The sequence below is a fragment of the Geotrypetes seraphini genome, chromosome 4, assembly GCF_902459505.1.
Source record: "Geotrypetes seraphini chromosome 4, aGeoSer1.1, whole genome shotgun sequence".
NCBI lineage: Eukaryota > Metazoa > Chordata > Amphibia > Gymnophiona > Dermophiidae > Geotrypetes > Geotrypetes seraphini.
In genome coordinates, this window is record NC_047087.1 from 119,410,475 (window position 1) to 119,436,269 (window position 25,795).

The window sequence follows — 25,795 nt, forward strand, 5'->3', positions numbered from 1 at the left end:
TTTTTATCAACACAACTAATATACTACTTTATCCTTAAGCAAAAAAAAGAATTTTTTTCCTACCTTTATTGCCTGGTTTCTGCTTTCTTCATGTTCTCATTCAATTCCTTCCATCCACTGCCTCTCTTCTCTCTGTGTCTTCCATTTGCTCTGTTACTGTGCCTCTCCCTTTCTCCCCCCTCCCAAATTGGTCTGGCACCTCTGTCTTCTTCCCTGCCAGCGTCTTCTTCCCATTCCCTCTTCACCATTTCCTTTCAGTGTCCTTCTCCCCCACCATCTTTCCCATGTCCTGTCAGGCAGCATCCTTCTCCCCTCTCTGCCTTCCCCATGTCCTTTCAGCGGCCTTCTCCCCCCTCTGTCTTCCCCATGTCCTTTCAGTGGCATTCTCCACCTCTTTGTCTTCCCCAGTGCTTTCAGGGTCCTTCCCCCCCCTTTCTCCCGTTTACCCCATTTCCTTTCAGCGTTCTTTTCCACCCCTTTGTCTTCCCCAGTGCTTTCAGCGGCCTTCTCCCCCCTTAAGCGTCTTTTCTTCTCCACTCCACCTTTCCTCCCTCCCTGCCTCCACCTTTGTGGCGCTTTTGCACCGGACCGACAACAGAACAAGCCCGGTCGGACAAATCTCCCTGTCCTGTAGCCGCGAATCTAAATTACCTTCTTACAGCAGCTGGAGTAGTGAAGCTGCTGTAAGAGGTAATTTAGATTCGCGGCTACAGGGCAGGGAGATTTGTCGGCCGGGCCTGTTGTCGGTCGATCGGGGGATCTGACCGGCTGTGCACATTCTCAGGGGCGTTCCGCCCCATCCCCCCTCTTTCGTACGCCATTGCCTTCTTCCTACCTGCCCTGCCGTACACAGCCGACCGGAAGTCTTCCTGATGTCAGCGCTGACGTCGGAGGAAGGGAGGGCTTTGCTTAAGCCCTCCCTCCGACGTCAGCGCTGACATCGGGAAGATTTCCGTTCGGATGTGTGCTGCGACAGGGCAGGTAAGGAGAAGGAGACTACCCTCGCGGCTCGACCAACCCCGCTGCGATCCAACCCCGCAGGAACCCCGCGACCCTCGGAGGCGTCCCCACGGGATCCCCGCGACCTTAGGGGGCGTCCCCACGGGATCCCCGCGACCCTAGGGGGCGTCCCCACGGGATCCCCGTGACCCAAAGGGGGAACCCGCGGGATCCCCGCGGGTCCCGCGGGATTCCCGTCATCCCCGTTCCCGTGCAGCTCTCTAATCAACAGTTCTGAATACCCACACTAGCTGCCCTGCCACATCCGCCAATGACTTGACTGAAAAGCAGCTATCACAGGAACTGCCAATGCGATGCCACAAGAAGGTCAGAAGGGTTGGTTAGTAGCAGCAGCTAGGATCTCCCATGACCTCAGGCTCCCTCTCTAACCTACCACCACCTACTCCAACAGCAACCTCCATGCTACTTCCTTACTAACAGATCATCCAGATTATAGATTTGTTTTTCATTTCTTAAGTCCTTTGGTTACATGGTAATTGTATCGTTGGTGAGATGTAAGCTTCCCTAAATATAAACCCATTGACAGCAACCAAAAAAAAAATTCACTTATACCTTCCAGTCAACGATGCCATTTCCTTTTTAATGTATACATGCAGCACATGGGCATCCTGAAGAAGAGTAAAGTGCAAGCAAAGTGTGTCCACTATATTTCCTTATACTGACGAGATGCTTAACAGAGGTCATAAGTGATGTCATTAGTAAACAAAATAGCTCCCTCCATGGCACATATTTAACTTATTTTTTTTTTTCCCCATTCACATAACATTGTCTGTCAGTGTACCTGTCCTACAGAAAAACTGATAAATGGAGGCTCTGTATCCCACTTAGGCTTCTTTCCTCCCTCCCCCTCCATTTAGAGCAGTGGTTATCAACTTCTATCTTCAGAATACACCCAGACACTTGGATTTCAGGCTATCCAAAATGAATAGGCATTACACAGATTTGCATGCAATAGAGTAGTGGTCTCAAACTCAAACCATTTTTAGGGCCACAGTTTGGATTTGTAGTTATTTGGAGGGCTGCAGAAAAAATAGTTAATGTCTTAATTTTGCCCAGAAATAGTTAAGAAGGAAAAATTTTAAAAATTTAAATTGAATCAAGTTGGGCAGACTGGATGGACCATTCGAGTCTTTATCTGCCGTCATCTACTATGTTAGGTAAAACTCTTTATAGTTTATAAATCTTTCCTTTTGGCTGTCTTAATAATAATATTGTAGCCAAGATGGCTGCTTCAAGTCAGACGCACTGAGCTGCTCGCGTCGGCTTGCTTATAAATCAATAATTTCTTCATAATTGAACTCTGGAAAGGGTTTGTGTCTACTTACAATTATGCCCAAGAGAAGAGGACGGAGCGCTGCTGCTGTCTTGCGGCGTCCGGAGGTTCCCTCTCTGGGCAATATCGAGTGGCTTTTGAGGCGAGTGCAGGAGGTTTCTCGAGCGTCGGAAGGCAGCCCGCTGAGGACACAGGGAGGCGAACCCGTAGCTGTTCCTCCAGGGTATGGAAGCCCCGATGTAAGGGAGCCGCCCCCACGCCCTCAGGTTACCAGTTCTCCCAGAGATGGGGAAACCCCGGAGTTGGAGGTGTTCTCTCCCTCAGAGGCAAGTGTCAATCTGGGAGAAGGTTTGGAGGTTGGGGCTCATGCTCAAGGAGCCCTAACAAATATACCCGAGGAGAATCCAGCTTTACAAGGGGGTGAAATCCAAGAGACAGGCCATGAAGACTTTCTACAGAATGGTGAGCACTCTACTATTTTACAAACTTCAATTTCTTTGGTAAAACCTGAAGTTGTAACCTTAGATTCATTATGGGACCTAATTGCTGGCTTTGTAAAGCTCACTATGCCTAAATTTCAATACTTGGAAGGAAAAATTACAGAACATACAAAAGAACTTAAAGACTTAAGAAAAGAACTGTCTGACTCAGATAAAACCATTCAGAAAATTGAAAAGGAAATAACTACATCAAAACAACTTCAAGAGACTTTAATTAAAGACAACACCAACTTGAGAAGGAAAGTTGAAATGCTTGAGAATAATTCTCGTAGTAATAACTTAAGGCTAATTAACTTTCCTAAATTAGAAATGGTAAACCCGAGAGAAATGCTTAAGAGATATTTGATGGAAACTTTAGAAGTATCAGAAGAAATGTTACCACCATTCTGTTTATTATTTGCCTATGAAAGTTTCTATAAATCAACAAAAAGAATTGGGCCAACAAACTTTAAATGTTTCAGAATTATTGGAGACATCTGATAAAGACTTGGCATCACCAGCAACTTTGATTCTAACTGTGGCGCTTCCATTAGATAAAACATGGTTATTAAGACTGTACTTTAAAAATAGACAAAAAATTTTTCTTGGTTGTAAAGTACAGATGTTCCCTGACCTCACAAGGGAGACACAGAAGCGTCGCCGTGAATTTCTTCTTTTGAAACCTGGGGTTACTTCTCTGGGGGCAACTTTTTATTTGAGACATCCATGTAAATGTATAATGTGTTACCGTTCTGTTAAATATGTTTTCTTTGAACCATCTCAATTGACAACTTTTGTAGCTACGTCTCGTTTGGATGGAGGATTATCTTGAACCCTAATATAATTAAGAAACCTCATTTTTCAGTGCTTCTGCTTTTAACATCTTGCAAAATAATTTCTTTAATTTTATTTTTCGCTAATTTAAAATCTTGGATCCCTTAGGAGGACTTGAGCTTAAATAGTTAAATAATGTTTTCTTATTGGATGTTAAATTACCTCATGATTATTTTGTTATTATGACTATTGCTTTCTGTACAAGTGTTTAGCTTGATTTAAATTGAAAATTAATAAAGAAATAAAATATAAAAAAAAAATAATAATATTGTAATTTATAGCTAAAGAGACATATGGTCAAGAAACTTTTATTTTACTTTTGTGATTATGATAAACATACTTAGGGCCTCAAAACAGTACCTGACAGGCCGCATGTGGCCCCCGGGCTGCGAGTTTGAGATCACTGCAATAGAGGTAATGCATGCAGATCTTATGCCTAGTCTTGTTGATACTCTTACAACCTAAATGGCTGGGTGTGTGTCCAGAAGACTGGGTTCAGAACTGCCAAGTGAGAAGATAAATACTTCTACATACACTCTGGCTACCACTAGGGTATGCTTCAGGACAGAACCTACTTTCTCTGCAAGATATTGTTGTTGCCATGCTGGCTAAGAAACAAGATCCCTCAATAAAGTTAAACCCATGTCTTCCCTGTATAGGAATACATAGCATTAACCACTGGGTCATCAGACTAGCAGCTCCCTCCATGCCAATCTACAAGATAGATATTCAGGCCATGGAAAAAGACTATTCCCACCCTACAAGGCACTTGGCCTAGAATACTGCAATGCTTTCAGCATGCTCAACAGTGCATCTTTCTTTGCTTAGTCACAATTTATGCAGAATAGACTGAAGAGATGCTTTAAAATTCCAAACAAAACTATATGATACTAAAACCAGCCCTTAAAAAAAGGTATTGCAGGAATAGTCATGGGAGAATCCTACAGCAAAATTAATTGAAAAGAGTGCACATAAGTACCTAGAGTCCTGGAAAGGATGTTCAGAGCTGTATAACACAGCGGACAGAAAGACATCTGATACAAGAAATGAAGTGGCATGTTTAGTATACAGATACCATCACAGACATCTCAAACAATACCAGGGAAGTTCAAGCATCTATAACGTAAAGTGGCTCAAATCCCAAAAGGCAGCAGATGGTTGGCCCTGGCAGAAGAGCAACAGAAGAGGGAAACCAAACAGCTCTTCTCCTATCCCAAAGTATTTTGAGGATGGTGGCAGATCTGCCACAAGATCTGCTGAACAGAGCAGAATCAATGTGTGGAAAAGGAGGAATACAGATGTAACTCCTAATATGCAATGGACTGCACTGATACAATACCTCTTCTCCCCAGCCTCCCACCCCCAAGCTTCAGTGCCAGCATCTCATATAATGGGATGGTGCAACCTCCTTTTTTGTCTGTATAGCTGCCAATTCTTCCTCTGAAAAATGAGACTTCAGTATTGCTGTGAAACCCCCTTTTTTTGTCACACCCAATGCAAAAGAGGAGGGAAGTCCCCCTCTTCCCCCATCTCTCATAATTCTCTGCAGTCAGTTCTGACAGCCAGCAGATTAGACAACTATTGTAAGGAGAACATACTTGGGCATCCAATAAGTGTTGGTAAGAAGAATACTTACAAGTGGTATGGTTGTTAATCGAATAACCACAGTGTTATATCATTTTGGTTGGGGAGATTAGAAGGGCACATAAACCAACCTCTGCCTCTGTTCCCCAAGTGCCTGAGATGGTGATGAGTGTAGAATAAGTTAATTGGACTATGGCCCAACTGGCCCACCCCATTCCACAGCCTATGAAATCTATGGCCTAAAATGCATCAAGCTGGCACTAGAGGCAGATTAGTGTTTAAATATGGCTGATTCTGTTCATCAACTGCTCCAGGACCAACTGTGTGAGGTAAAGCTGTTTTCCCATACACATGGATTCTAGTGGACTTTGAATAGAACAACCAACATAGTTTCATTGCTGCTAGAAGCGTGTACAAAATGTAACTAAACTAACAGGAAAGACACAAATAAGTAGATTTCTGCAATACCAAAGTGACTCACATAGACTTGAGACAGGGACTTTTGAATCTCAATGGACAGTTTAAGCACTATTGCACCTCCCATCCTCTTCCTATATTCCCCAAATCCCAATCATAAGGAAGGCAAGTATGCGTTGGACATTAGACACACATATTATGAGTAAAGCTGTAAGACTTGCCTTCAGAAAGGTGCATAAACAGGGGACTGAGGGTTGCTGGTGAAAAAAGACCCCAACAAATGTAAGGCAAAGATACAAGTCACCTTCCCCCTTCTCAGGAGTTCAAGGTACCACTGTTATGTTCGCAGTCTCCTACAGGACAGACAAAGTAGCCTGGAAAGAGTTCCCCTTCCAATTAAAGTGCAGGCAATTGGATTTTGCCCTGTGCAACTGGTCCATGAGAGGGTCAATTTATGCTGCAGAAAACCAGAAGAGAGACACTCCCCCATCCTTCCCTCTATTGTCTGCTCTTAAACGGAGGTCTCTGACTGCATCCGCAGAACAAACTTGTGAGACTTAGGGTCAACAAACTCCTCAGAGAGCTTTATGAAGGGGATTTTCTTCACACTGACGACTAGGCTGAAGTCCAGGCACTTGAGAACAAATACTAAACCATCCCGTAAGCCATTGGTTACTGCCTCCTCACTAACCAGCGTCCACTGTTGGGCAAACCAGCGCTCTCGGTCATATTGCAGCGTGGGACCAGGACTAAGATACCGCTCCAGAAATGCCTGAGGTGGGGGAATGAAGGGGGGGGGAGAAAGAAGGACATACATCAGTACTTCAGAAACTCCCTAAAACACTATGGGGGTAATAATAAAAAAAAAAAAAGCACGTCTAAAAAGTGTCCTAAATAGCTACTTGGACGATCAAAAAGCCTGATCGTCCAAGTACCCATAACCAAAGCTGGTTTTTAGACGTATCTAAAACCAACTTAGGCCTTTCCCCTGCCTCTAAACGCACAGAGAGAAAAGAGGTGTGTTTAGAGGAGGGGAAAGGGCGGGCAGTGGGCGGGAGGTGGGACGACCTACACCTGGTATAGGTGTAACCAATACAGGTATAACCAATACAGGTATAACCAATACAGTTTAGTCGGCACTTAGACCTTTTACACTTAGACAAAATAAAACCAGGTCTAAGTGCCGAAAAAGGGGCCGCTGAGCTGATGGCCGTTGGCGCCATCAGTTCAGCGGCCCGGCAACCTAACCATCGCGGCAGGAGAGATGCCTGATCTCCCCTACCGCGATGCCATCACTCCTCTACCCGAACTGCCGCGTCCCTAAACGTTCAACCCAGAAGCAGGGAAAATGTCCATAACCAAAACAAACATCCATGTTTTGATTATGGCCTTCCCCTGCCTAAATGCCCAATCTCCACTACGTCTAAAAGTACCCCCACAGCACGTCTACACTTTTAAGCCATAATAAAACAAAAAAACGCCTAAGCCAAAAATGTCCAACGGAAGGGCTTTTAGGTGAAGGAGGAGCCAGTCCTTCGCCTAAAAGCTGGATTCTGTAACCGGTGTCTGTCAAAAACAACACCGGTTACAGAATCCCCTCCTCCCCACAACCATCCAGGCAGGAGGGTGCCAAGCCCTCCAGCCATAGCAAACCGCGACCCCCCCCCTCCCAGGCCATGTGCCTAAGGCCCCGCCCACAGGAGGGGCCTAAGGCTCCTGGGCCTATTCTGATTGGCCCAGGCGCTTTAGGCCGCACCAGTAGGTGGGGTTTTGATACCGCTGGGCCAATCCGGCCCCATTCTTCGGTGGCCTGCATGCCGGACAGACGGTGCTGGCTAGTTACTGATCCTGGGGAAAGCCTGATGTTTCTAGGAATTGTTAATAGAGGAAATAGCTTCACACTAGTTATTTGCTCAAACAGATCTTTTCATGTGCATACAACATCCTAGCACTTTTGAGTATAAAACCCTCAAACTGTGGTGCAGTTTCAAATATAATTGCACATTTACTCTTCGAGGGTCATTTTAATTTGTACTGTACAAGATAACTTACCTGCTAAGAACATATCTTCCTCAGAAAGCTTATGTTCAATTGAGCTTAGGTGAGGCTAAGTGGCTGGCTGAAGGATCACATCAAACAGATAGGGATAATCAAACTGATCTCATATCATTGTAAGGTGTACCATATTGTATCACATCAAAGATTCATCAAGTCTAGTACTGTGTCTGATAATGACTAATCCAGATCACAAGGAGTAGATCTATTCTCTACTGCTAAAACCCAGAGGCAAGAGATGGCTTTCCCCAAACTATCGGGCTAATAACGGTTTAGAAAAGTTATTGGAATTTCATCATCCTAACTGTATAGCGAGTTAAATAAAACAAATCAGAGAATGTGTTCAATGTCCTCTCAGCTTTAAGGAGTACCCTCTAGTCACAGTACTATCTCAAAGCATAACAACCTTTCACTACTTATGCATTCCACTCCACACTTTTTATAGGTGTAATCTGTTCTGTCCCCTTTATCATTTTTGTTGCCCTTCTCTATACCTACAACCTGTAAGGAAGGGGAGCCCAGTATCTATTAGTTCAGAGGTAGATGGCCTATAAGTACCTTTGCTGTCATGTTGTTGGTAATGGCAAAGCAGAGATGCTGTAGGATGCTTTCCATAGTGTGATAGTGTTGCTGCCGCGTGGTACGGAGATACTTCTGCAGTGCTCTGGCCATAGAAGGAAAGATGGCTTGTGCTGCCTCCCGAGAGTCCATCACCTCGTCTGTGCCCTTCTGTTGCTTCTGCTCCTCCTGACGCTTGATGTGAGTGAAAGCTTCTTCCACTGCCACCACTAGCCTGTCAAGAGCCAAAATGGTGAGTGCTTTGCAGAATTACATTGCTAAGAGAAAATACTACCTTTGAACACAGAGAAGAAAGTCACTGTATGATATTCAAAGAAGATGGCTAAACCATCATTAACTTGTAGCAGATAACCATCATTAACTTGTAGCAGATCACACGTGCAAACACCTGTCTTTTTAGTTCAATATGTAGGAAAGCTACTAGCTTTCAGGGTCTGAGAATGAAGCAATGCCCAGTAAATGTGCATGTGATCACTTGTATACATATCAATGTAATGAAGCAAGAATCAGGCTGCCTAACCTCACAATCAGGAAACTGTGGAACCATGGGGTGGAGAGGGAAGTGCACAGATGGATCTGTAATTGGTTGGCGGACAGGAAGCAGAGGGTAGGAGTAAAAGGACACTACTCTGACTGGGAAGCAGTCACGAGCGGTGTACCGCAGGGGTCAGTGCTGGGACCACTGCTGTTCAATATATTCATTAATGACCTGGAAGAGGGGACGAAGTGCGAAGTCATAAAATTTGCGGACGACACAAAACTCTCCAGTAGAGTTAGAACTGTTGAAGAATGTGAAGAACTACAAAGGGACTTGAACAAACTGAGTGAATGGGCAAATAAATGGCAAATATGTTTCAATGTAGAGAAATGCAAAGTCTTGCACATAGGGAAAGGAAACCCGATATTCAGCTACATGATGGGGGGGATGGTATTGGGGAAGAGCAACCTAGAAAGGGACTTGGGGGTTTTAGTGGACCAATCAATGAAGTCAGGAGCACAATGCGCAGCGGCCTCCAAGAAGGCGAACAGAGTGTTGGGAATTATTAAAAAAGGAATCACTACCAGAACCAAAGAAGTTATCCTGCCGCTATATCGGTACGCCCGCATCTGGAATACTGCGTTCAATACTGGTCGCTGTACCTTAAGAAGGATATAGCGACACTCGAGAGGGTCCAGAGAAGAGCAACAAAAATGATGGTAAAATTATGGTCTTACCTGTTAATTTTCTTTCCTTTAGAAGCAGCAGATGAATCCAGAGACTAGTGGGTATAGCTCACATCGACCAGCAGGTGGAGATAGAGAACTGATTAACAGTTGGCCTTAAAGCCTGGTGTTCCTCCTGTTGATTCAGTTATGCACTTTGCCCAAGCATCCCGAAAGGAGAATGAGCATCCACAAAACTTCATTCCAGTAGAAAATGTGCCCCTCAGCAATGAAATAATACAATTACCAACCATATCCCAACTAAACAAATAAACAAACACCCTACACACAGACAGTGCACTTGGGGAGGGGCTCTGGATTCATCTGCTGTTTCTAAAGGAAAGAAAATTAACAGGTAAGACCATAATTTTACCTTCCATAGCAAAGCAGCAGATGAATCCAGAGACTAGTGGGATGTAGCAAAGCAAACTCAAACTGGGTGGGACGCCTCTGCCAGCACTGCAGCGCCAAAACTTGCCTCCGAACGGGCCGCTACGTCTAAACGGTAATGCTTTGAAAAGGTATTTCCCGACGACCAAGTGGCCGCCCGGCAAATTTCCTCTAAAGACATCCCCCCGGACTCCGCCCAAGACGTAGCCAATGCCCGAGTGGAATGAGCATGAAGGTGCTCCGGTACTTTCTTCCCTATCAACACATAAGCCGAAGCAATAGTTTCCTTGACCCAACGCGCAATGGACGCTTTAGACGCCGCCATCCCCTTGTTTTTACCCGCGAACAACACGAAGAGATGGTCCGACCTACGAAAATCATTCGTCACCCCCAAATAATGGAGAAGCATACGTCGTACATCCAGTAGACGCAAAGACAAAAATCGTTTTCCCCAATCCTCCTTCCGGAAGGATGGGAGGAACAAACTCTGGTTCACATGAAAGGAAGAAATAACCTTAGGCAGGAAGGACGGTACCGTACGCACCGACACCCCAGTTTCCGAAAAACGTAAAAAGGGTTCTCTGCAAGAAAGCGCCTGTAGTTCCGATACTCGCCTTGCTGAAGCCATCGCCACCAAAAACACTGTTTTCAGCGTGACATCTTTCAAAGTGGCCGCTGACAGGGGCTCAAAAGGTGCCCCCTGCAACTTCCCAAGGACGAGTTTAAGGTTCCATGTTGGACAAATTCGCTTTACCGGCGGGCGGATATGGTGAACCCCCTTGAGGAAACGGACCACGTCCGGCTGTGAAGCGAGCGTCGAGCGAGCCACCCGGCCCCTGTAACAGGCAATGGCCGCCACCTGAACCTTTAAAGAGTTATAGGCTAACCCTTTCTCTACGCCCTCCTGCAGGAAAGCAAGAATAGCCGGCAGAGATGCATGGAAGGGCGCAATTCCCTGTCGTCCGCACCATGCATCAAAAATCTTCCAGACTCTCGCATAGGAGGCTGAAGTCGAAATTTTCTTAGCTTTAAGCAGGGTGGCAATTACCTGTTCTGAATAGCCCTTCTTTTTTAGCCTTGACCGCTCAATAGCCAGGCCGTAAGACCAAAGCGGGCCGGATCTTCCATCAAGATTGGACCCTGAGTTAGTAAGTCCGGAGTTACCTGGAACGTTACCCGATCGCCTACAGAAAGCTGAATCAGATCTGCGTACCACGGCCGACGCGGCCAATCCGGAGCCACCAGGATCACTCTGCCGTGAAAGCGAGAGATGCGTTGTAACACCCGACCTATCATGGGCCAAGGCGGGAACACATACAGAAGGGAATTTGGAGGCCATGGGAGAGCTAACGCGTCCACCCCCTCCGAGCCCTTCTCCTTGCGTCTGCTGAAGAACCGAGGCAACTTCGCATTGCGGGACGAGGCCATGAGATCCATCTCTGGCAACCCCCAACGACGGACTAGCAGGCCAAACGCTCGAGCAGACAACTCCCACTCGCCCGGATCTAAAAGATTTCTGCTGAGGAAGTCCGCTTGCACGTTTTCATGACCTGCAATGTGTGCCGCCGACAGAAGCGGAACATGCCCCTCTGCCCACCGAAACAATCTTCTTGCCTCTTCGGCCAACTGCGGACTCCGGGTGCCCCCCTGACGATTGACATATGCGACCGCCGTGACACTGTCCGAAAAGATCCTGGTCGGCCTGTCCTGAATCAGTGACTGAAAAGCCCGCAGCGCCAGCCTGATCGCTCTTAATTCCAGCAAATTGATGGGCCACCGGGCCTCCTGGAAGGACCACACCCCCTGCACTGAAGTTTGCAGGCACTGGGCCCCCCAGCCCCGCAGACTGGCATCCGTTGTAACTACCACCCAGTCCGGCGTGGCCAACGGCATGCCCCTCCAAAGATGCAACTCGTGGAGCCACCAGTGCATGCTGCGAGCTGCTCGAAGACTCCATTGGAGACGCACATTGTAGTTCAGAGAAGCTGGGGACCAGCGAGAGAGCAGAGACTGTAAGGGCCTCATGTGGCACCGAGCCCAGGGGACCACCTCCAGAGTCGCCACCATGGAGCCCAGAACCTGTACATAATCCCAAACTCGAGGTCTGGCCGACCCGAGAAGTAGGCGAATCTGAGCCTGCAATTTCTCCCCCCGGTCTCGAGGTAGAAACACTTTCCCCAGAGCCGTGTCGAACCGCACCCCCAGATGCACCAACAACTGCGACGGGGACAGAAAACTCTTGGGAAAGTTGACAATCCACCCCAACGACTGAAGGAGAGAGATTACTCTCTGAGTTACCGACAAACTCTCCTGTCTGGACGAGGCACGGATCAACCAGTCGTCTAAGTAAGGGTGTACCCGAATCCCTTCCTTGCGTAGAAAGGCGGCTACCACCACCATGACTTTGGAAAAGGTGCGGGGAGCCGTTGCCAGGCCAAAGGGCATTGCCCGAAACTGATAATGCTGGCCAAGAATCGCAAACCGCAGATACCGCTGATGCGGAGGCCAGATCGGGATATGGAGGTACGCCTCCTTGAGATCGAGGGACGTGAGGAACTCTCCCGGTCTTACAGCCGCAATAACCGAGCGTACCGTCTCCATCCGGAAATGGCGAACACTGAGAAATCTGTTGACCCCTTTGAGATCCAGCACCGGTCTGAATGACCCCCCCTTCTTTGGTACAATGAAGTAAAGGGAATATATACCGCGGCCTACCTCTTCCGGGGGCACCGGTACCACCGCCCCCAGATCGAGCAGCACCTGAAGAGTCATGCGGACCGCGTCTCCCTTGGCCGCCCCATTGCACGGGGACACCAAGAAAGAATCTACGACGGGAGAGGCGAACTCCAACTTGTACCCTTCTTGAACAATGTCCAACACCCACTGATCTGACGTGATTGTGGCCCACTCCGCCTGGAACGCCGAAAGCCGGCCCCCTAAGGGAAAGGCGGAGGGAGCCAAGCCCCCGTCATTGTGGAGTGCGAATGGCTGGGGTACGTGTTGGCTGCCCTGAAGAGGGTTTCGTCGTACGAAAGGAACCCCTCTGCTGAAACCTAGGTCTCGAAGCAGAGAACGAACCAGATGCAGATCTGAAGAAAGGTTTACCAGACCTGGATCGCCTAACATCCCTGAAGCGCGGTCTAGACGATGAGGACCTCACCGGGGGCCTAGCCCTATCCTCCGGTAAACGCTGAGTTTTGGTATCCCCAAAATCCTTCACCAGTTTATCTAAATCTTCTCCAAACAATAAACCCCCTTTAAAAGGGAGTCTCACCAGCCGAAGCTTGGATGCTGCATCTGCCGCCCAATGACGGAGCCATAAGGATCTGCGTGATACCACCGAAAGAGACATCTGTTTCACAGACGCCCGAATAATATCATATAAGGAGTCTGCCAAATAAGCCAAGCCTGACTCCAAATCAGCCAGCTCCGAAGGGACAGAACCCCCAGACTCCATTAAATTATCGGTCATCCCTTGCGACCACTGCAGACATGCTCGCGCTGCATAAGAGCTGCAGATTGCGGTCTGTAAGGGAACCGCAGCTACTTCAAAGGACATCTTTAGTGAAGATTCAATCTTCCTATCCTGCGCATCCTGCATGTAACCCCCCCCTTCCACCGGTAAGGTAGTCTTTTTGGTTACCGCTGCCACCAAAGCGTCCACCCTGGGTAATCTAAACTTATCCAGTTCAGACGGGTCAACCGGATACAAGAGCCGCATGGCTTTTGCCACTCTTAAACTGGCCTCCGGCGTATCCCATTGCGCCGAGATCAGCTCCTGCATGGCTTCATGCACCGGAAAGGACTTAGGTGGCCTACGTGTACCTGCCATCAGGGGGTTACCCGACACCTTAGCATCTGCCTGAGAAATATTCAACCCCTGCAAAGCCTTAGAAATCAAGGAAGCCAGTTCCTCTCTATGAAACAGACGGAGAGCTGAAGGATCATCAACTTCCCTACCCGGGGGATCCTCTGCTTCCCAATCTAAGACCTCACCTTCCTCCAACGATTCAGGAAGAGAGAAAGGGGATAATGGAAGATTACCTTCTGCGTCCGCGGTTGCGAGTCTGCGTTTTTTCGCCCCCTGCGACCGCCCAGGCGACAACATAGGACCCGTAGCCGGTCCGGTATTATCATAGGTCAAACCAGTAGAGGTAGACGGCCCAGGGAGGGACGGACCGGTCACTGGCACTGACTGGGCAGGCTGCAAGCCCTGCAGCAGAAATGCTCGGTGCAACAACATAATAAATTCAGGGGAGAAGGCACTCAATCCAAGTGACGCTGACCCGCTCAGATCCATGCCTGGGCGTGAAGCCGCGACGTCCCCAAGCGGTCCCGGCTCCCCGAACGCCGCTGACCCCCCCTCAGCCGTGGAAGAGTCTTGCAGCACCCCCGAGTCGCTCTTGAGAACCGGGGACTTAGACCGTGCCTCTCTGACACGGGAGATGGCTATATCACAAGCCTGCAGGAAAGCATCTTCTGCCGGTGAATCCGAACAACCGGCAGAACAGATGCCGGACAGTGCTCTGCGCTTCCCACAGCGCGAGCACCGCTGGCTAGCTTCCGCTGCCATCTCACAAACCGGCGACTCAAAAAACTTTTTTTTTTTTTTTTTGTTGCACACACGTGGCGACTCGCCGCCGACCGCCGACTCCGCCCACCAGCTACCGCGGTCTTTGTGAACGAGAAACCGAACACAGCCCAATAAATCAGAAAGCCAAAAACTTACTCACCAACCTTTCCCCCGCTCAATCTGGCCAGGTTACAGCTGGTAATTGCCCTGAAAGCCGACTCGAAAACGGCACGGCTCAGCACAAGCAGGAAGTCCTTTTTTTTTTTTTTATACTGGAATGAAGAAACAAATTCCTGCAGTGGCCAAGGAAATCCCTCAAACAAACGGAGGGGAGGGTGGAGAAGGGACCTGGGAGGGCCCAGGTGTAGCTCCCAAAGCCGGCACCGCTCAGCCAGGCACCCCTGTCCTACTGAAGAGAACTAGTCTCAACAGAGGAAGCCACAGGAACACCACATAAACCGGCCCCAGCCAGAATCCAGGAGCTAACGAGTAAGCTCCATCCCTGCTGGGAGATAGAGCAAAACTGAATCAACAGGAGGAACACCAGGCTTTAAGGCCAACTGTTAATCAGTTCTCTATCTCCACCTGCTGGTCGATGTGAGCTATACCCACTAGTCTCTGGATTCATCTGCTGCTTTGCTATGGAAAAGGGGCATGGAAGGCCTCTCATATGCTGTGAGGCTGGAGAAACTGGGGCTCTTTTCTCTGGAAAAACGGAGACTTAGAGGGGACATGATAGAAACTTACAAGATCATGAAGGGTATAGAGAAGGTGGAGAGGGGCAGATTCTTCAGACTGGCAGGGGAAACAAAAACAAGAGGGCACGCAAGAAAACTGAAGGGAGACAGATTCAGAACAAATGCTAGGAAGTTCTTCTTCAGCCAGCGGGTGGTGGATACCTGGAATGCGCTTCCGGGGGAGGTGGAAGAGCAGAGTATGATTTTGGGTTTCAAAAAGGGGTTGGACATGTTCCTAAAGGAAAAGGGGATTGAGGGGTATAGCTAGAGGGGTACTATAAAGGATAAAATGTCTTAAGTGAAAGAACACTACAGGTCATGGACCTGGGGGGCCACCGCGGGTGCGGACTGCTGGGCACGATGGACCTATGGTCTGACTCGGCAGAGGCGATGCTTATGTTCTTATGTATGGAGACAGAACTTGCCAGTGCTGGTAAGAAATCTGCACATGCAAGTACGTACCTGCTGGGAAATTATGCCTGTGTTAAAACTTGGAGGAAAAAGGCTTTTAAGCTAATTAAGAAGATAGGAAGGAAATTTTTCACCACAGGGTTTGAGCATTTTCATCAACTAGTGGTTAACCCTTAGCAATAGATAAATTCTAGGTTCCTGCAGTTTATTAAGAAGTAATAATAAAATAGCATAATTATTATTAGCAACTTTAATTTTAAAAACTCACCAAAACTAGCAGTGCTAGAGATAGAATTTTATTTAAACTGTATCCTGTAGTGCAGGGGTAGGGAACTCCGGTCCTCGAGAGCCGTATTCCAGTCGGGTTTTCAGGATTTCCCCAATGAATATGCATTGAAAGCAGTGCATGCAAATAAATCTTATGCATATTCATTGGGGAAATCCTGAAAACCCGACTGGAATATGGCTCTCGAGGACCGGAATTCCCTACCCCTGCTGTAGTGGATAGTAAATTCAATAAGTGTTAGGTTGTCTATATGGCAATTCAAATCCGCTAGAATCAATAAATTAGAAGATAGAGATCAACGGAATTTGGTTTTGATTCCGAAACCAGGCCAAAATCCATATTCGGTCATTTTTTTGCTTATTAGTAGACTTGATATACTGCCATTTCTGTTAGAGAATGACACGGTGGCGGTTTACCCGCGGCCACCACATTTTAGCCGCGGGTCACCCGCCGAAAACGGGGAAGAAAACTAGCAGTTGCTGCGGCGACGGGGACAAGGCCATTCACCGCCCGCGGGGCGGTGAATGGTCTTGTTCCCCGCAGTGAGGCATGAAGGATCGCGCAGTCCCCGCAGCTCACACCCGCCCGCCCAATCGATTCCAGTGTCCAGCCAGCTCTCTCCCCTCACCCCAGTCCGCAGATCCTCCTCCTCGGCGACCCGCACGCTACCAGAGAGCCGCGCACACCCGCCGCTGCTCAGCCTCGATCTTCTGCTCTGACGCAACCGGAAACAGGAAGTTGCAGCAGAGCAGAAGATCGAACACTGAGCAGCCGCGCGTGTGCGGCTCCCTGGGAAAGCGCGCAGGTTGCCGAAAAAGAAAACCCACAAACCAAGGTGAGGAGAAGGGAGAGAGCCGGCCAAACACCAGGATCGACCGGGCAGGCAGGTAGTGGCCGCGGGGACCGTGCGATCGCTAGTGTTCCTGGCTCAAATTGGAAGGAGGGAGTGAAAGGAAAAAGGCTTATATGGATGCAGCGGGGACGGTGACGGGGCGGTGAATGGGATGGCAGTGGCGGTGACGGGGCGGTGAAAGGGATGGCGGTGACGGTGACGGGGCGGTGAAGGGATCGGCGGTGACGGGGCGGTGCAGAGGATGGTGGGCCGGTGACGGGGCGGTGACGGGGACAGATTTTTTCCCCGTGTCATTCTCTAATTTCTGTCTCACAGTCAAAGCAATTTACTAAACTTCAATAAAAAGAAAAAAGTTTGAAAGAAATGGCGATAAAATAGAGACAAGTTATTCATGCATTCAATCTTTTTGACTTAAAAGGATAGATTCCATCAAACAAACTGGAACAAACTGCTTCAGGCTGGCAGGTCATCATTCACTGAAACGTGTAATTGAGAGTTGGTAAAGGCAAGATTTAAAAAGAATGGGTTTTAAAAACATTCTTAAATTTGACAAATGACAATTCAGTATGGAGAAAAGATGGTAGGTTATTCCATAAACATGGTGCCAGATAGTAGAAAGCCATGTTTCTAGTAGGCCAGTCATAGGTTTTTTGGAGAAGGAAGTGCAAGGCTGTTCAAGCAGAAGGACCTAAGGGCACAATTAGGGGTGTAAGATACAGTTAAGAGTAGATATAAGGGTATGATTTATAGGCTGAACTAGATAGAATAATGGATCGGTAACCAATGTAGGCGAAAAACGAGCAGGGAAGTGTGGTCATATCTATGAGTGTTAAATAGAAGACAAGCTGCTGAATTCAGGAAGGTTTGAAGTAACCTCAGGAAGGCCAGCATACACTGAACTGCAATAGCCATTTTTTGAAATATAAAGTGGAAAAATCAAGAAGCCTGTGCAATGGGTGAAGTCTGCACAAGGCAGGAAAGCCATCTTGGATGAAAACTGTGTAAGGACTGATAGGTGTTCAGTCGGGAATCATACCTGGATATCAAAATGAGTCAACCGGGCAAATATCTATATTAAAAAGATGAAGGGCCAAGGAGAATTGAGGATGATGACCTGAAATCCAGCAGGCCATTGCCTTTTTCAGGTACAGGATCAATTTATGATCATTGAGCCATTAAGATACAGAAAGTAGGAACACTTTAATTGCTATAAGATCAGGACAGAGTGAAGAGGTGGGGAAACCCAGCAAGATGTTGTTTGCACCTGAATGCTGAAATTTTGAACCATTGTCAGAGGGCTCCGGAAGATATTAAAAAGGAGCAGAGAAAGCACAGACCCTTGTAGCAAGCCACAAGCGAGAGATTTGGGCGAAGAAAGAGACTCTGTTGTAAAGATCAAGAAAAAAACTGTTAGAAAGGAAGAAGCAAACCAGGCTCATACATTACCCATAAGCCAATTTCATGCTTAGGTTTTGGCTGAATATACCAGTGCATTTCTGGATGAAACTGACTCCCCCTCCCTCCCTAACCACTCTGCGGTTCCTATGCCCCCACCCTCAACAGACTGCATCCTCCCAGGTTATCACATCCCCTACCCACCTGCACCTCCTTCCACTACCTAGAAGTCCTCTCTGGGCTTATCTTTAAATGCACTGGTGATTCAGTAACCTTTCTGTGTAGGAGCAATTCCCAGTCACATCTGCCCCTGCCGGTTCCTCATTCAAATCAGCACCACTGGGGGTTTCTCCTTCTCATACTAGGAGCCATTTTGATTGAGGAATCGGGGAGAGGATGGGGCAGAATGATTAGGGATCGCTTTTGCCCAAAAGATGCCACTCAACCACTAGTGCAACTGGGAGGGCAGTAGGGGCTGTGGTCGAGAAGGGGAGCCTGGGAGGACCTGCTTGGATCTGCTTTCTGCTGGGGGATGGAGGGGGTATAGGAGGTGCCATTTTCTATTTTGGCCAAAAATGAGGGGCAAATTTCAACTGCTGAATCTGTTTTGGAAGCCCTTTATTGGAAATTCTTAAGACCAAAGCATTCCAGATTTTCTATGGGTACCGGACTCTAGATGCACCAGCAATTTGAGACCTTTGTGTCTCTGCAGATGTACTAGAGCTGGGTACCAAGGCCGCCGAGGCCATTTTGGAGCTAACAGAATTACCAGCCCTGGATGTAGAGCTATTCTGTGGAAAACCCAACCCCAAGGGAAACATGTACAGCAGCTCTTTCTCTGGTTGTACTAAAGTGTCCAGTCCGGTGCTTCCTGACTCAGCTCTTTGACTGAAGAAACAATTTGCTTTCTTGTTTACTGCCAAAATCATTAGAATGACCATCAGTCATCTCTAACGTTGCACAATGCGTTGAAAGGCTGCTCAGGACAACAACCACTCCCAAGGGGTCCAAAGTCTACTGGCTGAGATAGTCGGCTTGAACATTCTCCACTCCTGCTATAGGTGCCACAGAGATTGCCATTAGATGGAACAATAACTGAGACTTCAGTCTTAATGGAGCATTTCTGGTGCCTTCCTGCCGATTGACTTACACCACCGCTGTGGAATTTCCTGAAAAGATCCTAATGGTTTTGTCTTCCAGGAATTTCCCCAGGGTCTGTAAAGCTAACTGTATGGCTCAGCTCCAGCCTTTTTAATCGACTATTTTCTTTGAGAGGGAGTACATCGGTCTTACATTGGACAGCCATTCCAATGAGCCCCCCCCCCAGTTGTAAAGACTGGTATCTATTGTCAGCATCACCCACAATGTTATCCGAAGGAGCATGTCCCTAGACAGAGACCCTGGCTGAAACCACCAACGGAAGCTGCATCATGCTTCCTCCGTCCAAGCCAGTTGCATCTGAAAGGGATCTGTCTGTGGAGACCAGTGTGACAGAAGGGTGTTCTGGAGTGGGTGCTTATAAGCCTTTGCCCAAGGGACTACTTCTATGGTTTATGCCATGGACTCTAATACCTGGCAATAGTGCCATATCATAGGTGCTGGCATTGTCAACAGGTCTACAATTTGTCTTCAGATCTTTTGTTTGCATGGCTTGGGAAGAAAAACATAGACTTCTGCCATATTGAAACAAATTCCCAAATACTCTAGTGATTGGGATGGTACTAAGTGACTCTGGAAGTTGACTATTCAACCCAGAATCTGCAGTAGTTGGACCACTTCTGCTACTGCCTTTTCTCCCTTTAACTTGGATGGGGCGCTGATCAACAATTGTCCAAATATAGATGCACCTTGCATAGATGCGTTGCTACCACCACCTTGGTGAATGTGCACAGAGCTGTTGCCAGTCCAAAGGGGAGCGTAGAGAACTGGAAATGTCTCCCCAATTTTCCCATAGGCTATAATGGTTTTACTCACTGTGCAGTGCTGTACTAGTACTATTGCCTGCTTCTGCTCTTATTTCAAATGGATAGTGGAGAAGCCTTTTGCTTCAAACAAGTAAATCCTCAGTCCAGGATCCTTTGGGCAAACTCCAGACTGAGACCTCAAACCCCCAATGATCCATGTGCCGCTACAGGGGGAGGAAAAATGCAACTGGCACCTGTCAAAGTTCTCCCAGACCACCGCAGGAAGAAACAGCTTGCACTCAAGCACCTGATAAATCAGGGGCGATTCTTGCTTCCAGGGGAATGATCCCCAGGCTCCTTAATTATCAGTACAGGCTAACTAATAATAATAATAACAACTTTATTTTTTGTATACCGCCATACCCAGGGAGTTCTAGGCGGTTCACAGCAATTAATCAAAGTTACAAACATATCAGAGTTACAAACAGTGCACAAACAATAATGCCAGCAGCAGACAGCTCAACATAGGGTGTCTCTCTCTCTAAGGCAGAGCTGCCCTAGGGCCACTGGGGACCACCTGAGCACCACAAGCCTCAAAACTGGATTAAAAATATCCTGAAAATCATGAAACGTCTCAGAACAGATCAGAAAGAAAGGCAGTAATTCTTTCTGCAATAGCTCGCAATTTTTTTTTTTTGGGGGGGGGACTTAACTCACTTGTCAGGACTCGTATGTCTTGTGTAACAGAAAGAGGGAATACACCATATGAGAATTGCTTCCTTCCCATGCCACAGTCAGGTCTCAGTGAGGCAGAAGACTAGAGAGCCAGACGTAGAAATTAGAGGCCAACTGAATTTGGTTTCAATGCTGAAACTGAAACCAAAACTTTATGCTAGGTCCCTTCCTTCCCCAAGAAAAGCAGCCCCCCTCCTCCCTGATCTGCCCCCATAAACTTCTGGTCTCACCCATAGGGATCCCCAAGCCTTATGTTCAACAGTGAACCTTGGCATCGGTGCTAGGCAAAATGACTGAAGTTAGAGTAAACAAAATTACTGACCAGACATGACAATGGGAATGAGTCGACATGGGTTCAGCAATTTATTACAGAGGTTGTGAGTTCAAATCCCTCGCTGCTCCATGTGACCCTGGGCAAGTCACTTAATCCCCTCATTGCCCCAGGTACACTAGATAGAATTTGAGCCCACCGGGACAGATAGGGAAATTTGATAAAGTACCTGAATGTAAACCATTTAGGATATAAGTGGTATATAAATAATTTAAATAATTAAATTAAATAAAATAAATAAGTGGATAATGGCAATATAGTGTAGTTGGACCCAAAGTCTCTCATGAGAGATTCCTTGGAAAACTAGTGTCATGGGATAAGAGACCTTTTATGGACCGCACACTGGCTAAAAAAGACAGGAGACCATGTAGGACTAAATAGTTAGCAACACATATGGAAATATCTATGGTGGAGAACCCCAAGTGTCTATACTAGGACCTGTGCTATTTAACACATTCATAATTTGGAAAATAGGGGTAACAAATAAGGATCTAATTTGCAAATACAATTATTCTAGGTCATTAAAGTGGTAGATGATCAGCAGAAGGATTCTGAGAGACTGGAGACTGCATGATTCAATGTAAATGCAAATGGCAAATGAAATTTGCTGTGGATGATGACAAAGTGATGCACATAGAGAAAACAATCCCAATTATAAGTTCAAAATGCCAAGTTTTCATGTTCTCTTGAAAGAGCTATACTGGAATAATTCCCTTTTTTAGATTCAAACAGTTGCAGAAACAGAGGTCAATATTCAGATCTGTTTTTCCCTAGATGTAGAAGAAACCCTCTCAACAAATCATTTTAAACTCTACCCCTCCCCCAAAAGCTCTGACCTGCCTGTTGGGTGTGGCAATGCTGAACTGCATATTTTAAACAACAGGAAAGAGAGGGAGTCAAATTAGTCAAAACAGAAACCAACCCAGACAGTGAAAGCTTCCTTTGGTTAATTTAGGAGTGGGAATAGTAGATAGTGGCTTACAACTTTCTAGTATATACGAATGATCCTGACCCTCCCCACAGCTTTTGGCTTTACCTGGCTTTGCGTTTCTTGACCTTGCGCTTATGCTCTGCTTCCTCATAATACAGCTCGTTATGGCTGGAGTCCCTGCGGTGGGCAGCAGCTGCTATCAGCGCTCGAGACTGGCCAGTTGCATTGCTCCCAGGACCTTCAATACAAAACAGGAGGGGAGATCCCTAGATTAAAAACTCAGCACAGGCTCCAATCAAAAAACAATCCGATGCAAGTTTGTCCAAACGTTTTGTTGGTTCACAGTCATTCCCCCCACACCCCCCATCGGAGCTCTTTAAAATTAACTTTTACAGCGGCGCGCTGGAGTTTTGCGCTCAATTGTCTGGGCCGAAATGTCGGTGCAGCTTTGTCCGGTGTGCTTTTGTCCCGTCACTGTTTTGTTGATAGAACAGTTGTGATGTAAGTATGGTATCACAACCTGGTGCCAGAATATATTGCAAAAGCGAAGATTTACCTGTATATACTCACACACCTATTTTCCTTCTTAATTTCTATGTCCATATGATGACATATAGGCCATCCCATCCTTTCCCTACCTATGCTGATTCCAGCAGCTCCCCGTCCCCCTGCCATACAGCAGCAGCAAACAGCATAAAATTCCCCCTCCCTTCCCCATGTTGCTTTTATTCAAACCTTTTCCTGGCAATGCAAAGCAGTTTGTGCTCCAGTGATGTACATCCTGATGTGCAAAGGGCATAACATGGCAGTTTTTCTGATCATGGGCCTACCCAAGAAGGCCTGCACTGGTGTTGAAACTGTTATGCGATGCCAGAAAGCGGGTTGAATGAGACAGTGTGGAGAAGGGATTGGGGACATTATACCTGCAATTGTTGCCTGCAGGACCAGGAGAGACCCCAGGGGAAATAAAGAAGGGAAAATGCTGGAACAAGAGTAAGTGGTACGGAAGGCTGGTATACTAGTGTACAGATTCTCCTCCCAACTTTTGACCTTAAAAATTGTCACATTTAGTAACCTGAATATATATATGTTACTGAATATATATGTTACTTTAAAGTCAAATTCTATATCTATGCAGACGATATCACTATAGTCATCCCCCTTACAACCCTGTTGCCTGAATCAAAGAATCATCTGTCATTCATTTTAAAACAGATCGAATTATGAATGAATGAATTCAAATTAAAACTCAACTCAGACAAAACCAAATTTTTCTTAGCAAGCCCAACTGATAAAATTATAGACTCAACGATTTTCGTGAATGGTCAGGCTTTCCCTAATGAAGATTCCATAAAAATTCTGGGAGTGACTCTGGACTGACACCTTACCCTAAATGTACACACGGATTTATTGGTTAGGAAATGCTTTTCGACATTATGGAAACTCAGAACCATCAGAAAATATTTTGACGCAGTATCTTTCCGCTTATTAGTTCAATCTTCTATCCTAAGCATACTGGACTACTGTAACATCATTTATTTGGGAACCTTCAAAAAAACCCTCCATAGGCTCCGAGTCATTCAAAATTCAGCAGTTAAACTGATTTTTGGGTTGAGAAAATGGGAACACATTAGTCTCTATTATCAAAAACTCCACTGGCTGCCCCTGGAAGCACGAGTTTTGTTTAAATTTTTTTGCCTTTGTTATAAATCAATATTTGGCCTGACCCCTACGTACCTGGTTTCTCAATTTAATATGGACTGTGCCATTAGGCCCACATGCAGAATTCACATGTTCACCTATCCATCATTAAAGGACTGTCGTTACAAAAGATTCCTGGACAGAACTCTTGCCTCCCAGGCAGGTAAATGGAACGACTGGCTGGGTAACATTATCATGCATTCCTCATCCTACTTCAATTTTAGAAAATCAATTAAAACAAATTTGTTTAATCAATTGTAACCCAAGAATCTTACAGTGTTTCACTACTCCCATCCTGTACCTTATATTCGATGACTTTGTAATGTAACCAATTCGCTGATTATCCAGCACCTCTTGTACCTTAAATTTGATGACCTTGTAATGTAACCAATTTGCTGATTGTCCAGCATCTCTTATTGTAAACCGCCTCGAACTATTATGGCTTTGGCGGTATATAAAAAATTAAATTATTATTATTATTACTAATAATCATTTCTATAGTGCTACTAGGCATACACAGCACTGTACACTGCTTGAGGGGGGGGGGGGGAGGATCAGTCGGAAAGGCCTGAATGTTTCCCCAGCTTCCTCACTCTTACCGGCTTAAGCCTGCAGGATTGCTGGTGCTATAGCGATCCCTGGTGCTATAGCGATCCCTGCAGCTGCCCGTCATTCTCAGCGGCACGTTCTTTCTGCTACAGTCCCACCCCTTGTCTGACGTCAGGATCGTGGCAAAGGAAATGTGCCCCTGAGGATGATGGCAGCTGAAGGGATCGCCATAGCACCAGCGATCCTGCAGGCAGCCATATTAGCTTAAAGTAAACACAGGGAAGCTAGGGGGAGTAGTCCTTCGCGGTGGAGAGGCAGGCCTGTGCAGAGGGAGGAGGAGGAAGCGTGCCTTTGCGACAGGAGGCAGGCCTGTGCAGAGGGAGGAGGAGGAAGGAGTAAGAGAGGGGAGGGGAGATGCCAGACTTGGGATGAAGGGAAGAGAGAGACCAAACCAAAAAGAGGGAGAGGAAATCAGAGGAGAGGTGCTAGACTAATGGACAGAGGGAGAGAGAAATGCAAGACCACAAAGGGAAGGGTACAAGAGGGACAGATACTGCTCCAAAGTAGGTGGGCAGGGTGCAGGATGGCAGGAGAGATAGTAGGAGAAAGCCTGTACCAGGGGAAGGGGATACAGGAGGTAAGGAAGAGAGAAAGAAGTAGCTGGATATGGGGAGAGATAAGATTCTAGGCTTGGAGGGAGCATTGGAACAGGGACACAAGAGGGACAGTACTGGAGAGGAGAATAGGGACAGGGACATAGAAGAGAGATGCTGGATGAAAGGGTAGTTGAGAAAAAGAGAGATGGTGTATATGTGGATGGTGGAGTCCATTGCTGCAGCTGCGGGGGGATGGAGATGAACAAAAGGAAAGATGCAAGACCTTCAGGGAGGAAAGGGAAACAGAAGGGGAAGACAGAGATGGAAGATGGATGGTTAGCATGGAGAAAGAAGAAAGGAGAGCCTGATCAGAAGACAACCAGATCAACATGATTTGAAAAATGACCAGACAACAACAGGTAGGAAAAATAATTTTATTTTCTGTTTTGTGATTACAATATGTCAGATTTGAAATGTGTATCCTTCCAGAGCTGGTGTTAGATCGTGAACATGAGCTAGGATTTAACTGAGAGAGGAAAAGTCTTTTTTGTTTGTTTATTTTGTTTACACTACAGGACCAGTATGGGTAGGAGAGGGCAAAGGGAGTGAAGAGGCTATAAAATTAACCCACCAGGATATTTGGAATAAACCACCCAATTGGGCAGGAAAATTGAATCGAAAAATCAATTCAATAGGCTGAATCAAATTGAAATTTTTTTCCTGAATCGGGCAGCACTACTGTACACATATTCAGATAATATCTTTGTCCCTAGTGGAATCACAATCTAAGTTTTTGTACCTAGGGCAATTGAATGCCAAGTGACCTGCCATGGGTCACAAGGAGGCTACAGTGGGTGATTTAGGGTGAAGGGGTTATGAGTTAAAAGCAACTTTGAAAAAGTGGGCTTTAAGTCTGGACTTGAATACTGCCAGGGACGGAGCATGACATACCAAGTCAG

At 46.7% G+C, this 25,795-nt stretch overlaps 1 protein-coding gene across 6 annotated transcripts in view; it reads right to left on the reverse strand.

The window, feature by feature from the left end:
- Positions 1-2,112: 2,112 nt before the first annotated feature.
- VANGL1 (VANGL planar cell polarity protein 1) overlaps positions 2,113-25,795 on the reverse strand; it is a 101,257-nt gene continuing 77,574 nt past the window's right edge. For 5 of the 6 annotated variants that reach the window (XM_033941560.1, XM_033941562.1, XM_033941563.1 and 2 more), the window contains 3 exons: positions 22,096-22,228; positions 8,221-8,455; positions 6,119-6,379 (listed from right to left, as the gene is read on the reverse strand). In XM_033941560.1, coding sequence (XP_033797451.1) covers positions 6,119-6,379; positions 8,221-8,455; positions 22,096-22,228 — 629 coding nt within the window. Of the gene's footprint in view, positions 6,380-8,220; positions 8,456-22,095; positions 22,229-25,795 lie in introns of all 6 variants that reach the window. The other variant, XM_033941566.1, reaches the window with a different exon arrangement.